Source organism: Psittacula echo (genome assembly GCF_963264785.1).
Source record: "Psittacula echo genome assembly, chromosome: 3".
NCBI lineage: Eukaryota > Metazoa > Chordata > Aves > Psittaciformes > Psittacidae > Psittacula > Psittacula echo.
Window position 1 is genome coordinate 107,863,625 of NC_137736.1, and position 17,458 is coordinate 107,881,082.

The window sequence follows — 17,458 nt, forward strand, 5'->3', positions numbered from 1 at the left end:
ACACAACTCTTTCTACAAATTAATTAGGCAAATACTTCTGAACACGTCATACCTGAAGGGCACTTAATGGCTCCCGCATTTATCTCGCAAGTACAGCGATCTGAAATACACACGGATTTTCAGCATAATCCTTCAGCGCTGTAAATCATGCACTGGAATGAGAGCGGATCTGGCAATGTTAATTCAGAGATATCATTCTACAGTTTCTGGCAATTGACCCCGATGGAAATAAATGGTTTATAAACACTGTCTGACATGCATGAGCCTTTCAAAGTTATTTACAAGTGATGTTCTGGAAGCTTCGTTCCAAGGAAGTATTTCTCCACCCCTCAGTTTAGATATAAAAACCTGCTGGGTAGGGAGGGGGAGGAAGTCGTCAGCGCTACACAGTCACGGCTGGGTACATCTTCTGTTCGCTGCTGGTGTGCGGATAGGGAGACTGGATCTGCCTGTAGCCACTCTGCAAACCGTCAAGGAAGGGGGGCACAGGGGTCAGCGGCATCGAGTCGTGCTGCACAGTGTAGCCCACGTACTGAGGGTGCAGGTACTGCCCCTGGTGCGGCACGATCTGGGTAGCCTGTTGGCAGTTCAGCACTGAGAAGTTCGTCGGCATGTTGACGTAGACGTTGTTCATGGTCCCCTCGGGCAAACAGCAGTTGGTCTGGGACCTGGTCGGGGGGGCTCTGGCCCCTGAGTTGGCACTGGAGCTGGAGCTGGCAGCAGTGCTTGACTGGCGTGAGGAGGAGCCCCGGGAGGTGCTGGCACTTGGGATCATGGGGATTGTCTCCATCAGGCGGGTGCCCCCAGGGGCTCGGCTCTGCTGGGGCTCCTGCTTGGGCCGCAGGCATCTGCAGCAGCAAGCAGCTACCAGCGACCCCAGGATGATGAAGGCAACAAATACAGATCCAACGATAAGGAATGGCACGTAGATGGGCACTGCAACAGTGAGGAAAACATCGTCACTGGGGGCCAAGGACAAACCCCAGCTGCTCTAGCAGAAGGTCCCCCTCACACAAGCTGAGCCCACTTCCCCCACACAGGTCAATGCAGGGTGAGCACTACAAGCTGTGTGTGCAGCCAAGCATTTTATGCTGAAGATGAAAAAGGCTGCGAAAACCAATGGCTGGAGTTCCCAAAAACATCTTTAAAGTTACTAGCAGGGAGGAAAGTCCACAGCTCATGCCTCAATGGAGGACAGCTGCCTCCTGTTGATGGTAGTCTAGACATCAACCATAACCCCACACCTCACCAGATCCTGTCTCTAAAACAACCTACTAGAAAAATCAGGCAAGAGAACATTGGGTTCGAACACTGCTATAGGGAGATACTTTGCGGACAGGATCCCTGCTTAGAGTTCAGGAGAACAGGATGATCAAACCCCGGTGCTGCATTGCATCCCTTCCCACTGCCAGCCCTCTGTGCCTGCTGTCACCCCCCAGGGCAGGGGGACAGCCAGGCAGTGACCAGGCAGCAGCCCCAGGGATGAGCTTCTGGCTGCCCTGGGTTTCAGAAGACAAGGGGCGGGTGGTGGGGTGACAGCAGCACGCTCCGAAGCTTCACTGCCAGCAGAGGGGCAGCATCACTCCTTGTGAGGCTTAAAGAAGGACCATCAGGGCAGGAGTGGCGGTGAGCAAGGAGTGGGAGCAGAAAGTATCGGTGATGCTTCAGTGGTGGGGTTGGAAGTCCAACAAGGCAGATGGTGAACACCATCCTTGGAACAACCCAGGCCCCGGGTTGTTCTGTGGTGCTCTGCACTCCCAGGCAAAAAGCTGGTTTGTCTGCCTTAGTAAGAAACCTGCACGGATATATCTGTGAAAAACAGGGGGAAGATGCCAGACAACATGCCTGGGCTTCAGCATTTCCACCAGAACCTCACAGCCCCAAGACTTGGGGCAGGGCTGTGGACCCCAACCTTAGCCTGACCGACCATGCTGAGGCAGACTCTCATAACAACATGCCCTGGCACATCAGCTGCACCTCCTGCAGGTGACCAGTGCCAGGCTGAGCAGGAAATACTAATTTAATTAAGAGAATCGATTGTTAACAACATTCCCTTGTTGAGCTGCAAAGGGGGGGGGGTCATCGTCTGCTCGAGTCAGAATAACTCCTTGCACCGCTGATCACATGGAGCAAGATACAACCAAAATGCCATGTTCCTTCTACAATTTTAGCACTTTTTAGACAAAAGGTTTGCAAAAAATTGTCTCTACTTCTGCGTTCGGTGCTACAGCAGCTCTTGAGCAGGTGCACGCACTTGCTACAGACTGTAACACACAAGTTATCCAGGAGTAAATCTGTCCTAATTATAACATCACTTCAGGCTACTTCTAGCGCGTTCAGCGTGTGTGGATTGCAGCAAGGGCGCTGGGAAGCCACCAGGGCTTTATTTGACCAGCAGCAGAAAGACCCGAGTTTATCCCTGAAATTCAATCTTGTAAAAACCGGTCCTAAGTGGGGGTGGATGAATACACACAATCAGAGTGGGGGCCGGCCAGGAATCATTTCGGAAGGTCACATTACTTTTTGTTTCGCTCATACGGATCATTCCATTATTTTACTTCCCGTCTTAACCGGGAGCACAGACGGGGCCGAGGACCCGGTCTCGCATCACCTGCTCTAACGGGCGGCAGCGCTCGGCTTCCGAGCAAAAGGGAGGGAGAAAAAAAAAATCTACACGAGGGTGCCGGACGCCGTTCAACAGCTGCGGGCGGGCCTGGCCGGCCCCACCGCCATCCATCCCGCCCCGCGGGGAGGGGGTAACCGGCGACGAGGGTGAAGGAGCGTGCGAGAAGTTCGCCACGAATCCGCGGCGGCTCCCCAGGAGCCACCGAGTCATTGGGGAGTCCCCGGTGCCGGTCCGGGACCGCCTCACCTGCCGCGCCGTCGGAGCCGTCCTTGCCGGGGCGGCCCGGCTCGCCGCCGCCCTGCCGCCGGTCGTTGTCGCAGGCGCCTTGGTCGAGGCGCGCCTCGGCGCTGGAGCAGCAGTACCGGAGGGCGCAGCTGCCGCAGCAGATGGTGGCGTCGCCGCCGTCGAAGCGCTCGGGGCACTGGAAGCCGTCCCGCCAGCCGCCCTGCCCGTCCAGCCAGCCGTGGCAGTACTCGCCGCTGGCCGTGGCCCCCGCCGGCAGCAGCCAGCCCAGCGCCGCCAGCAGCAGCCAGCACCGCCCGCCCGGCATGGCGCGGCGCGGCGGGCGGCCGCTCCGTCAGAGCCCCCCCGCGCCGGGGCAGCGCTGCCCGGCCCCCCGGGGCATGTAGCCACCGCGCTGCGGGGAGTCTCGCCGCGGGTCCTGCTGCCGCCGCCGCCGCCGCATACCCGGGGCTGGACCGCGGGGTGCGGAGCCGCCGGCAGGAAGGACCGGCCGAGCGGTGTGCGGGGCTGAGAGGGGCGGGCGGCGCCGCTACTCGCTACTCCGTGCTGGCCGCCCGGCCCGCGCCCTGCGCACGTCCATGGGTGAAGGCGGCGGGTGCGGGATCCTCCTCCCGCCCGCGGGGCTCAACGCCACCGTGCGCCCCGTCCGGCGCCGCGCCCAGCACCGCCGATGGGTGGGGGGGCGCCGCGCCCCGCATTATAGGCGGCGGTGAGGGCCGAGTGAGCATGCGCCAGCCCCGCCCCCGTCCGACGGAGCGGCACCGAGGAACGGAGGGGGGGAACCGGAGCCCGCCTTGAGCCCCGCATCCTCCCTCCGGTCTGCAGCCCAGATCCCCCCCGCAGCCCCGGAACAGCAGCCGCGCTGCGGGTCACACGGGACCTCTCCGCACACACGCGATGATTCCGCCTCACGGCTCCTTGAAAGCTGGCGGCAGCTCAGGGGAGCACACAAGGATGCTCTGCCAGACATGTTCGGGAGGCTGAAGCAGCAAGAAAGTCTGAGGTTGCTTCTCTCTTCCCTCCAAGTCAGCTCCGGTGTTACTGACCAAAGCTTCTGCTTACAACACATAAAGTCCAGTGAAAAATGCTTCTTTTAATAAAAAGGCAGAAAGGGGTGGCGCTGGTAACCAGTGCTGTTTCTAAACCCTGCTGCCAAGTCATGTCACTGAAAGGAAGGTAACAGAGACATGATCTAAGTTCACACAGTCTCTCAAGCTTTTCTTCTTCAACTAAATTATTGTCTTTCACTTAGAACACCCCAGGCCTTCCCCCTCCATCTTCACCTCCCTCTTTCTTTCTCTTTTGTTCCGCTTCTAGACAGCCACAGAGTTTCACAGAGGTGTTAGTCTGGACCAGCAGATTCTGGGGAAATCAGAGCCCAGGTAATGGCTTTTTGCCCCTCAGCTTCACTACAGATCCCAGCAAGTTACTTCCAAACATCATTCCTTTCACAGCTCAGCCCATTGCTGGAGCCATGGCACCACAAGGGCAAGATGCAGAGGTGGGTCCCACAGACTCACACCTTGCCTCAGAAAGGGTTACTAACCTGGGGCAGCTAACCTTTGGAAAAGCTTGTGGTTATCGAGATAAAAAGTGGGATTGCAGCATGACAGGTTCTGCATCGCCCATATCAACCCAGTGGGATCGTGAGAAGAAACTTACAGGAATTTGAATGATGGAATTTAAGATGCTTCATCTCAAAACCTGATCAGCAGCCACCTGGAGCTGTCAGCTTTAACATGTTCACTCTGGGGTGAGGAGCACATCACACACAGCCCTGACCCATTTCATGCCAACACCCCATATAGCCCAAATCACCCCTTGACCAAGACACATGGTGCTGTGGGGATTGAAGAACAGTAAGGGAAAGGGATCATCCAGATAAGGAATTAAAACCACAAGCTCCTGACCTGTTGGGGCTTCTGGCAGCCCCAAGTGACAGCACAGCAGCTCTTAAATGCCTACATTCACAGAGGTCTTCCTACAAGATCATTTTCTTAAGGTCTGGGTTGGACTGTCATCTTCATAATAAGAAAAGCAGGTTCTGGATTCTTCTATATGTGGCAAGCAAAATACTTTCCCAGCCCCATCCTTCGAGTCGATGGCTCCAGCGATACTCAGTAAGGTGGATCTCTTCCAATAGCAATAACAGACTGTTGAGAAGATAGTCTACTTTTCACCTATCGCCATACCCATTCTGAGTTAGAAGCCTCAATCATGACTAGATACCAGCACCAGATCCCCTGCAGAGATTAACAGGTACTTTATATATTCAAGCTCAGAATTTGTCTCAACTTGTCTGGGTAAAATCAGAGATAATGGCACACCTCATTATGCCTTTGTAAAGCCTGAAACATTTGGCACTTTACAAGATGCTTTAGAAATATTTAGCAGTAGACTAATTAGCAAAGATTCTTCTTTTTCCCCTAGCTTTTTTATAAGCCAATCAGGTAATATCTGTATGATTTAAAGTTTAAAGCCCACATAAACTCCTGAAAAACAAAAAACAGTCTTCTGCTCTGCAATGTTTTTGCTTGCTTTCCCATGCCTAGCAAACTCTTAACATTAACTCAATCTAATTCAGATAAACCAAACCATCACTAAGGCCCCAGATCCTGTAGGACACCAGACTCACTGTGTTGGAACATCATATGTATGTTTGAGCGCGCAAAGGTTCTTAAAGACTAGAGACATTCAATAATGGTCCCATAGTCTATGAATTTCTGTTATCTGCTTCAACTCTGTTTCCTTTTTTCTAGAAGTCTCTGAATTTTTGCTGCTACTACCAGGTATAGCTTTCTGAGGCCTTTGGCTCCGCAGAAGTGTTCTTTGCCCTTCCCAAACCAAATGCATGATGGCAGGAAAGCAAATGCCACATTTTATTGCAGTCATTTGAAGAACTCACATATTCTGTGACCCCTGAAAAATCTTCTCCCTTGGAGCAAGGAAAATAAGAATTAAATTTACTTTTATTAGTTGCCTGAAACTGATAAAGCGCATTTTCCACATAATTTTTAACACTCTGAACTGCAGCCTACCTGTGCAGCTGGGTAGGGGATAAGTACATTTACAGCACACTGCAGCTTTCACATAACTCAGCATCCAGATGCTGCATTGGCTGTGTGAGAGCGATACCCACACACCCAGGCATTGAGCTGGGACATAGCTCCTGGTGCCAGGATGCTGGTCTATGCAGGCAAAGCTGCTGCGGAATAATCACCACTGTATAAGTGACTGTGTAAGACATCTCATCAATTATTTCAGTCACTGCATTGACAGGTACTCTCCTTATTATAACAACAGTGGTTTTGCCATTTTATTCCAACAGTCTTTCGAGAGATGGGAATATTTCAGAAGTATTTATGTGCCTTCAGAACATGGTGCTTTGCTTTCCTTAGGTTTTCAGGCGTCATTTGCTAAAGCTCCTTGAAAATACAACTGCTTCTACTTCAGAAAAAGACATAACAGATCATAGAAAAGGTGTGAAAAGAGGCATAATACAAAAGTATTTCATCCTGAACAGCTCCCAGTTCAACAGGGGGAAAACCAAGGACACCCCACCTTGAGCCTAAGCTGCTGAACTGGTCACAGCGAGGTACTGCAAACATTTGTTGGGGCTGGCTGTGACAGCACACATCGGACAGGAAGGAAGAGAAAGGACTAATTAGAGGAAGCTGTAACAATAATAAGGAAGAAACAACAGCCCCTGTCCCTCCCCCTTGGGTGTCCATCTCACAGATTCTCCAAGATAAAGCAGGAACAGACCTGCGACCTTATTCTGTATCTCTATCTATTTTAGTTGGAACCCCTTTAGAACTAGGAAAAGGAAAACCCTGCAATGCAACCCTCCATGGTGCCCTGAGCTTCTGATGGTGTATAAGTGGCTCTTGCTGTGAGGGATGTTGTGCTTTCCCTATCATATTTCCATCCCATCCTCTGCAACTTGCCACATTCCCTTGATGTTGAGAGACACAAAACTGGCAGCAACTGCTATCCCCCTTTCCATTCAACCCATTGGAGATAAACTTATGATTCTATGGCATATGGATCTTTCTTTTCTTTTCCTTTAGGATATTCCATTTTATTCTTGGTAGCCTGGTCACTTGGGTACAAGTGAGTTTACCTGCTTGGCACTGCCCAGCCCTGGACACCAAGCAGGCATTTATGTGCTTTTCTTGTTACACTTAGCTATTGTATCTACCATTACATCATTACTGTCAAACGATTTTGCAACCTTGTCAGAAACCTTGAAAATCTGGAATCAGGAATTACTTTGTTTCTGCAGTTGTGTCCACAACGTCACAAATTAAAACTTGTGACCTGAAGTCTCCCAAAGAAACTCTCATCTCCCAAAAAAAAGCTAGAATTCATCATCATGGTACTATTGTTTAGATCACTTGGCATATAAAAGCCAGGCCATGCTTACTGCAAGAGCTGGATTTTATTGCACTTTGTGCACTTCAGCAGATTCTTCTTCCTGGTAATATAAAACAATAGAATCAATTCCCAGCTGAAGACTAAGCTGAGTATGTAGGGTTTAGTTATTTTTAAAACTGTTTGGTTTGTTTGGGTTTTTCAAACTTACAAAGAAACTATCTTGGAGCCAGAAATCCCTGCATCTTGTACATTTACCCAGGCATAAGCCGCTTCTCAGGTAAGACCGTATTTGCTGCTGACAAAGCAATGTCTTGCTGCCCCCATGTGAAGTCAGTGGGAAGAGTAGCGCTGTTAAAACACCATCGCTAAGGGTTTTGTATGGAGAACTGTAGTAATCAAGAGTGCAGTCCTTACTGACAGCTTATACTAACATAAGTTCTCAGATGAGGATAGTAACCAGGATATAGGAGCTTAATTTAGTAGGGTTTCCTTCTCTTCCTGCCCTTAGATCCTTAGCTACCTTTTACACTAGCATAGCTATACTTGTGGTAAGTATTATCTAAACACCACTGGTATATTTAAAGGGCCAAACTGCTACTCTGATTGTGGTATTACTTGCATAAACCAGACTGGCTTTTATTTCTGCTCAGGGAGCATTTTTAATATCTACATTTTAAAATACACGTGTATTCATAGCGGAAAGGCTTTCTTTTATTGGCTCTCATTTCCTGGAAAATAATTAGAACAAGATGACCCAAGGAATAAAAAAAACATCCCAGAAAGAGTCTAAGGACTGTAAAAATAACTTTGAACAGAAGGATATGAGTCCTGCTCAAGGGCTCAGCTGTGAATCTGCACCAGCACCAAGCAATCAATATGCAAAGCTCGGTTTCTGCTATCTGTGTTTCCTGTCCCAGCGTATGCAGCAGTGACAGCAGACATCAGCACTGGCACCACATTATCACAGCCCACGCAGACACCCCCAGTATCACGCGTCTGGCTCCCAAATGCATCACTGTCTTGATAATGGGGTTCATGGATGCAGGCTGAAGGGAGGTAACTGGGTAACAGTATCTGTAAGTGCTGGCGGACATCTCCTTCCAAATTCAAGAGGGCAACACTGCAACAAGTTAAGGAGGAGGCTGTTTCTCAGAAAACCTCCCCCATATTCAAGATTGAGCCTCCTCAGACTGGGGCTTTAGGGACTTCATTAGCATTGTCCAGCTACTCAGCTGTGATCAATACAGCTGTCATGCTCTTCTCCCAGGAGTCTTAGTACATTATTTTTCAGTGCTCCTGCTTAACTGCAGACACAACAGATTGCTGTTACAATATATAAAGACCTGGACATAAAGCTGATGTGCACATCTCAAATTGAAAGGGGGGCTGTTTTGTAATCCAATGATTCTCTCTGCTCTGACCAATCACTCCAGCCACTAGCAAAAACAAAAGAATATTAGATATTTTTCCCTTCCTCAGACAAAAAGAGAGGAAGAATTACTTCTTGTGGACTAACTCCATCTTCCCACAGCCTGCCTTCCCAGTGAGACTGGCCAATTTGACAAGTTGTTATAAAGTCATTTCAATTAAAAGAAGAAAACCTCTGGAGTACGAGAATTTTCCACATTCACACTCCAGTTTATGCCACAGAGCATAAAGCATGAACATTTCATCAAATGCAGGAAGAAAGAACCAAGAATAATTTCAAAACAAATTTACTGTTGCTCACCTCCTAATGCCATAGCACAACACAAGGATTTAGGCACCACACAGTGCAAGCAGCATCACTATGCAGCTGTAGCTCAGATTGCTGCCTGTACAGTCAGATTAATGAGCTCCAGACAAGAAAAAAGTGCTGCTTCTCTTGGTATGGTTCAGTGGGACTTAGTAGAGCTTAATATGCAGTTTGAGATTTTATACGGGGATTATTAGTGCAGACGAGCAAGAAGCAGCAACTTGGTGCAGAAAATTAACAATGATTATGAGAATATGTTCTAGATCAGGAAATTTTTCATACTGCTTACAAAAGAAGTAAAAGACTGTATCTGCTTGCATCATTGCTGTTTTACTTGACATCAGCAGCGTAGCTCAAATGCAACTTATTTTAAGGATGATATAATCTAGCAATTCTTCCCCCAACACCATTCTGAGGGCTAACTTTAAATGAAACGTCCATCACTCTGCAACAGCATATAGTTTTATATGTTATTACTTCCATCATTGCTGGAATGCTAGCACCATTCACCTGCCTGAGCCCACATATCCCTTCTGCCCCCATATTTCTCAGCAGCTACAACTCCTGGCAAACCCCATGACCATCACAGTGCTGGTGTCACCATGACAGAGCAACAAATAACAGCTGTACTGTCTGCTGCTGCACTGGAAATAGAGTGTGGGGAGAGGTGATGAGGAAGGTGACACTTCTCAAGTGTACAGTGACAAGTTAGAAAAGCATTTCTAGTAAGATATTGTCACTAATAAAATAGAAATTTCAGCTAATAGGCATTTGCATTAGACTTGCATCTTTAATTCAGTGATTCCTGCACAGCACAGGGCAATCTGGATGAGCTGCTGCAGCCTCCCTGCAGTTGCAGCCCCTTCTGCACATTTCTGATACAAGCAGGAGGACACTATTGGCACCAACAGAGCATTACCTTGCCTGAAGACAACATAAACACTTAAAGCCTTCCCTCTTTACTATCAGAGCAGAGCAACCTCAGAGTTGCTCTGAGCATCAGAGCATCAACCTCACTTTGCTACCATGGGATGAAGTAGGAGCTTTGCCCTTGTGGTCTGTACTACATAAGCTTATCTAATGGCCAGAGCAGGTCTGATCCTGCTTGGGGATAAGGCTTTCTTCTGATTTGGCTGTTGGAGGTATGCAAACACCTAGCTGCCCATTGAAAACTGTTCTTGTAGCTTAAGCATTACTCTGCTGCTATGGGGACAAGCAATGGCAATATTAGCTGCAGAGAGGTCCTTCAGACAGCCCCCAGTTCCCTCAGTCAGCAGCCAGAAAGGTAAAAGACCATTCCCATTTGAAACCAATAGAACGTGCATTGCTAAGGCTCATAGCTGAGGCATTAAGGCTAGCACGTTCCTCTTGCTACCACTTCTCTCAGTTAACTTTGTCCAAACTGATGCTAAATCAGAATCACTGCAGCTACCTTTGGCATTGCTCTTAAGGATAAAAGAGGCAACACATGGGTGAGCTGGGCCAAGCACAGCTGCATGAAGCAACAAAGGTGAAGCCCTGGTAAGATACAGGTATGCTCAACCACGCCTCCAGAGATGTCCCACACTGCTAAGATCTAGGGCAGTACTGGCCTAAATGCTCACTGCCATTGCATCCATTTGCCATTTGGGCCCACCCAACTCAAGCCTTTTGTTGAAAGCTGGATGTTTTTTTTTTCCAGTAAGGACTCCTTTATCACACATACCTTACCTTACATCCCTGGGTAGAACAACAGCAAGTGTTTGTGCTCAAAGGTTTGATTCCTTTTTGTGCATGTTGGTAGAAAAATAAAGGTAGTCCAAACAGCCAAGAAATGCTAACACTGCTAACAGGATTAGAGGGGTTTGGTATTATTACAGTTTAGAGTAGCCTCTGCTCAGGTGCTTAACCAAGGAGTTAACAGAGCTTTAGCTACCCAGCTGTACACCGTTTGTGCATGGTTTTTTTCTCCCAACTAAAGGTGTACTCAAGCTGATTTTCACAGCATTTTTCCCCATGAGAACTTACCCCTTTTCTTGTCTTATTAAGATTACATGGTATTTTTCAGAATTTCAAGTTTCATATAATAAAATAGCTTGACTTTGAATATTTATCAAGTCTGTGCTTCCTTCCCTTTTTACCACGCCATGACGTCTGATCAAAACCTCATCATCCTAGCTTGCTTTTGTGACTGGCATCATCACCTCTGAAGCGTATGTTGTTACCACAATGTGCCACACTAAACACACAGAGCCAGGAAGGGATTTCTTGCCTAGGAGATACACATCAGCCTCTATTTAGAACCAGATTTTGGAAGCAAGTTCATCTAGAAAGCTGCTGTCCTGCTTCTGCTGCCCAAGCACATGCCGTAGAGTGACAGCTGCATTGAAAACAAAAGAAAGAAGGAAATCCATCAGTCTGAAACATTAGTTGAACAAATAAGTAAAATACCTTTGACCTGTTCAGCTACTGATGTGTTTAGCACAGGAGTACATACTACAAGCTCTCCATGCAAGTGTTCAACAGAACTGGCCCAATCCCTGTTGGGGGCAGATCTATACTCAAACAGAAGTAAAATCAACCCAGGAACTTTTATCATTTATAAGAAGCTTCTGAACTTAATCAAAACCTGTTCATAATGAGCCAGACCTTCCTTACTTCTAAAAGGTGAGAAAACAGAAAGTAAACCACTGTTTAGGAAAATTATCAAAGCTAAAGTAAGACATAGCCTACTCACCTCGTCACTGTGGCATTTCAACAGCAGTGATGGGCTACAAAAGTTAAAATCCTGAGGCTGAGTAAAAAAGAATTAAGTAATAAACCTCATAGCAACTGGAGTCAAATGGGTCAGAAGGTTCATTCAAATATTGAAGTTTAACAAAATCCTTCTACCTTAAACAAAGAAGTGAGAAAATGTGAATGACCTGGAAAAAAAAAAAGAAGTGACATAGAATCGTAAGGCTGGAAAAGAGCTTCAAAAACCCTTCACCAGCTTCATTGCTCCTCTTTGGACCCACTCCAGCACCTTAATACCCCTCTTAGTAGTGAGGGGCCCAGAACTGAACACAGGATTCGAGGTGCAGCCTCACCAGTGCCAAGTACAGGGAGACGATCACTGCCCTGGCCCTATTCTTGGCTGCCTGGGCACAAGCTGGCTGATGTTCAGCTGCCATCAATCAGCACCCCCAGGTCCTTTTCTGCCAAGCAGCTTTTCAGCCACTCTGCCGCAAGCCTGTAAGCGCTGCATGGGGTTGTTATGGCCCAAATACAGGACCCAGCACTGAGCCTTTTGTTGAACCTCATACAGTTAAGTTACAGCCCATTGATCCAGTCTGTCTGGATTCCTCAGTAGTCTCCTACCCTCCAGCAGATCAACACTGCCAGCCAACTTGGTGTCATCTTCAAACTTACTTACTGAGTGTGCATTCGATCCCCTTATGCACATCATTGATAAAAGACATTAAACAGAACTGGTACCAATACTGAGCACTGGGGAACACCACTTGTGATCAGCCGCCAACTGGATTTAACTCCATTCACCACTAGTCTTTGGGCCTGGCCATCCAGCCAGTGTTTCACCCAGCAAGCAGTACACCCATCCAACCACGAGCAGCCAGTTGCCCCAGGAGAATGCTGTGGGAAACAGTGTCAAAGGCTCTACTGAAGTCCAGGTAGACAACATCCACAGACCTTCCCTCATCAACCTTACCACAGCGGGAGATCAGGTTAGTCAAGCAGGACCTGCCTTTCACAAACCCATGCTGACTGAGCCTGAGCACCTGGGTGTCCTGCACATGTGCTGTGATGGCACTCCAGATGATCTGTTCCATAACCTTCCCTGGCACCGAGGTCAGGTTTCAGGCCTCTAGTGCCCTTGATCCTCTTTCTGGCCCTTGCAGATGAGCATCTCATTTGCTAACTTCCAGTAAACTGGGTCCTCCCTGGTGAGCCAGGACTACTGGTAAGTGACAGATAGTGGTAATATGCAATGGCAGGCTTCTGCCACCTAGTGAAAGCAAAATTCTCCACAGAGCTATGAGAATCCTGATAGGACTCCGTTAATTTTATATCTGTTTTATTTCTTTTATAGAGTTAAATTTATGATTCCCCCCCAAGGTTTTTACCATGTAGAAAATGAAGCTACTGCAATCACCTGTTTCTACCTACTAAATGCAACATTCAGCCAATACAAAAGATTCCATTACAAACTGTTAATTCGGAACTACAAAAATACCAACATACAAATATTCAACATTCAGTTCAGAAGAAATGATCTCAAACTGAACTAAAACAAATTGTCCTGTTCACAGTAGGAAGCCTTGTGCTCTACGTCCCTTCATCTCTCCCCACCTTCTCCCTCACCACCTCCATCCTCCTTTTAAGTAATCTACCCATCTGATTGGGTGGAGATTGCATGTTACAGCTGGGTCAAAGCTCCATGGACAGTGGCAGTGGGTAACTGCCACCTTGCAGAGCTGCTGTGGGCATCAGTTCAGTGACACTGCCCTCCCTAAACCCAACTGCTCACCTTCATGAGAAGTTGTAAAATCTACTACTGTGATACTTTAACCATCCACTGGTGCCTGGAGATACTAGCCAGTGTCGAAAGGCACTTACTGTGAGGGAATAGGGAAACAGCCTGACAGCACAATCCCAGCAATTAGTTCAAAACCTGCCTAATTTATCACTGAAAAGTTTGTGCATAGTCAGTTCTTCAATCTTATGAACCTGAATAAGAGTTTTAGGGAAACCAACTTTTATAGAGCATATGTTATTTACACTAAACAGCATGGATGGGTTTTTCTGTAGTTACTTTTAATTTCTCACTAAGAACCTAAAAGGTGCTTCCTTCATATCTTCTGCTGAGACATTCCAGGTATTAAAACTAGTAACACGTGAGAGCCAATATGACTCACTCTGGATTTTTTTTTTCCTACTATGAACATGAGTTTCAAGCTGGGAAAAATCAAAGAATTATCACTGACAAAGAGGGGGGAAAAGGCCATTAAACCTATTCCTGAACTTTGTCTTAATTTTCAAAATGATACTATAAAAGCAACTGAGGTTCAAAATGCAGTTATGTTATGAATACATAGACGGGGGGGTACAGCTGGATTTGGATTTCTTGTGGCAAGGAAGATACATAAAGGCTATTCGACTGCACTTTATTTGAACCTCCTCCCTCCCAGTCTGCAATGAAGCAGTAAGTTTGGTAGTATTTAGCTAGCCAACTTCTCAGGAAGAAAGACAAGTGTGAATGTAAAGAAAGTTTTGAGATGCTGGACCAGGACAAGAATCATGAAGCAAACAATCCATGGCACAATGCTATCCTACCTCCTGCTATGTGCACCGTAGAGAGAACAGTGAAGAAAAACCAAGTTACTTCTAGTAAGAGGTCACAAACAAGTTTACACCACAGCTGCACAAGGTACAAACTAATAGAGAACCACATCCTACATATGTGACTTCAATCTTCCTCTGGTACATATTTTTCTTTCTTTACACAACAAATAATCCAGACTTGATTTCATTTCATGGTGTTTTAAGTACAGGTCACCTTTTTACCCTGCCTTGTAGAAAACCACACCTTGAATGTATTTGTATTTTGCACTCTCATTATACTACAGGTCTTTAAATTGAAAATTATCCTTGGACACAGCATATACAATGTTGATTCCTGAAAATCATGGCTAAAGCCAACCACCCAAGTAATATTCTGGGAATACAATTACTTCAAATCCCATTTTGACTTTAGTTTGTACTCCAGCATATGGCTATTCTACTACACAATCACTTTTTCATATAGGGTAAATTAAGGACATAATTGTTGCCTTGAATACGGGTACCCAGAAGGCTCTAACTGCTTTTGAATTTCCAAAGCCATGCCTAGTGCTGTGTTGCATTACAGCATGATGTGGGTTTATACAGCACACTGTAAAGAGATTCTAGACAAACCCACAACACAATACCCCCCTTCACCTCCCCTCCCCTTTCAATCCAGAGACCAAGTCCCTAACTTCAGCAAGAACAATTCTGCATTATACAAATTATAGGAAAAACAAACGTACATCTTAGCTGATGATGTTTTTGTTTCTCCAGTAACACAGGAGAACAACAGGAAACTATATTTCAAATAGGCAAATATGTATTACAAGGGTCACAGCATTATTGTTTTATTGTTTTCACAAAGCTAAGTTGCACATATGGACAAACAGTACACATTTATAATTATTTTCACAAATTAATACATTACAAGAGTCCAGTGGTTTAACATATTAACTATTAAAAAAAGCAGTAAGGAATACAAACATTATGGTTTTGACCGCAGCCCAATGAGTTTTAGAAAGGGTTAAAAACCAAATAAACTGAAAGCTTTATTTTTTCCAAGACATAAAAACCCCACATTATACCCTTTCCTAAGAGGCTGCTCACAAAGATGCAATAACATACAATTACAAAAGTGAAGAATTCTGTGCTCAGTTTCCCTTAATTTTATCAGATCAAGTAACAAACTGAACATATGTCAAAGAGCAATCGCTGCCGAAAGCAAACATTTCCAAAACATACTACAAAATGGTAATAACACTTTAAGAGAAAGCAAATGACTCGGTACTAGAAAATCGTATGCACTGTAACTGTTTTAGAAAAAAAGGTGCTTTTGTGAAAATGATTGTGAATATTCATTCGATGCATGTTATATACAAAACATCTACAAAAAAAGCAACTCAGCTCCAAAGTTTCATGTTCACACTTCAACCTGTATCTTTATTTGCAAAGGTTCAATGGATGATTATTTCCTAGTTTTCACAGCTATTTCTAGTGCACACCAAATATGAGATGCAGCACAACAAGCTATGATGTTGTAATAGGCAAGGTTCATCAACTGCTGTTGCAATAGCTTTAACCTTCAAATTACATCATTTCATTTTCACCCTCCAATCTTTAGCAGTAACTTATTGTCCTATACCTAGTACTGAAAGCAGATATGCAACTGCTCTTAAGTCAATACTAGCAGAGCTGATGATAAGCTAGTGAATCAACTTTGGTTTGTAACAGCTAATTCAGGTTTTCATTAGAATAGCATATCCTATCCCCTTCAATTGCAAGGAAAAGCTCATCCAGACTGACAACTGCCTGCTTGCACACAGACCATGTGGCATCCTGAGCTTTCAGCTGAAATGCTGTGATGCTCTACTGCTCGGCTCCAACAAAAACCAAAACCAAACAGTTTGGGAACATTACTTCTGAAATGTTTGTAAAAATCTTGGATTCTTTTTTAGAGTTGGCTGCTAAATGGGTCAAGAAAAAGGTTTAAAAAAAAATCCAGCTATTAACCATTATTTACCAAACTTTATGAAATATATTGTATTTCAGCTGGCTTTGAACAACAAAACACAAGAAGCAATGATGACATAGCCCAGGACCCACTATTTGAAATTCCTAGGAACATCAAGATGTGGGACCATGGGGCAACGCTGAGAAACAAAACACACAAAGAAAAGGAGACCTGTCTATGGGGCAAAGTTTGCACATCTGTATTTTATACATATATATACATACATATACACACAGATGTGTGCACTGTACTGTATATATTTACATCCATATACACAAAAACACCCTGAAGTAGATTTAAAGGCCATATCCAGGAACAGAAGATATGAACTCTAGTATTTGTACTAGAATATATTTTGTCTGTACAAAAAACCAAATATGCATATATTCTTATGGTATAAAGCTTATTAACAAAAAATATTCTGCTACTAACATTAGGTTAAATAGATGGTTTTACAAGATTCTTTAATAATAATGCAGTATAGAATATTTCTAAAACTAGGGCTAAAAATAAAAATACATAAACGGGTTTCTATTCACAAGAAAATAGCTGTTCAATATGACTTCATTTTGTATTTCAGACTAGGGAAAAGTAGCAAAACTTTTATAAATCTCCTGGGATGCAATTTAATCAATGCATCAATCTAGAAAAATAGACTTTTCAGATGAACAAAGTTGATTCACTTCCCCTTCCCTTTAGGGGTGCCTATCTTTTCCCTCGCTTGTTTCCAGCTGGGGGTTTCTTCAGCTGAAGAAGCTGCCCTCCTGTCCCAAAGCCTGCAGATGCAGGATTAGATACCCCAAACGTCAGGCCAGCTGATGCTGTGATGCCAGGATTGCTGAAGTTAAACCCAGATGTAGTCGAGCTGCCAAAGCCTTATGAGGGAGGGAGAAACATTTTAAAACATAAGTTATATCAGGATTGCAAACTTGTTCTCCTTGGTGTTATGAACACCAGCCACTTTATTACCCATATTTGTAACATTTTATACTAACATGGATCTATGACAGGTGTGTTAGCAATGTGGCATACTGACTTGCTATGACAACTATGATATTACAGCACTAACACATTCTACCTCAGCAGTTGTAAACAATTATATCCTACATCACAAGTCTCATACCACTATCCATACAACAGTAGCACCCAAAAGTCCCACTTA

General features: G+C 45.5%; 2 protein-coding genes across 5 annotated transcripts in view; both read right to left on the reverse strand.

Annotated features, from left to right (window-relative positions):
- Positions 1–382: 382 nt before the first annotated feature.
- Positions 383–3,176, reverse strand: SHISA2 (shisa family member 2; the record flags this gene model as incomplete). The annotated part of the gene is made up of 2 exons (XM_080613935.1): positions 383–936; positions 2,873–3,176. 2 exons carry the CDS (start codon positions 3,174–3,176, stop codon positions 383–385), a joined length of 858 nt encoding a protein of 285 aa, XP_080470061.1.
- An 8,637-nt stretch (positions 3,177–11,813) lies between these two features.
- Positions 11,814–17,458, reverse strand: part of NUP58 (nucleoporin 58) — a 37,636-nt gene continuing 31,991 nt past the window's right edge. For 3 of the 4 annotated variants that reach the window (XM_080612867.1, XM_080612868.1, XM_080612866.1), the window contains exon 16: positions 15,222–17,171. In XM_080612867.1, coding sequence (XP_080468993.1) covers positions 17,002–17,171 — 170 coding nt within the window. In that variant the 3' untranslated portion in view covers positions 15,222–17,001. Of the gene's footprint in view, positions 11,885–15,221; positions 17,172–17,458 lie in introns of those variants that run through there. The other variant, XM_080612869.1, reaches the window with a different exon arrangement.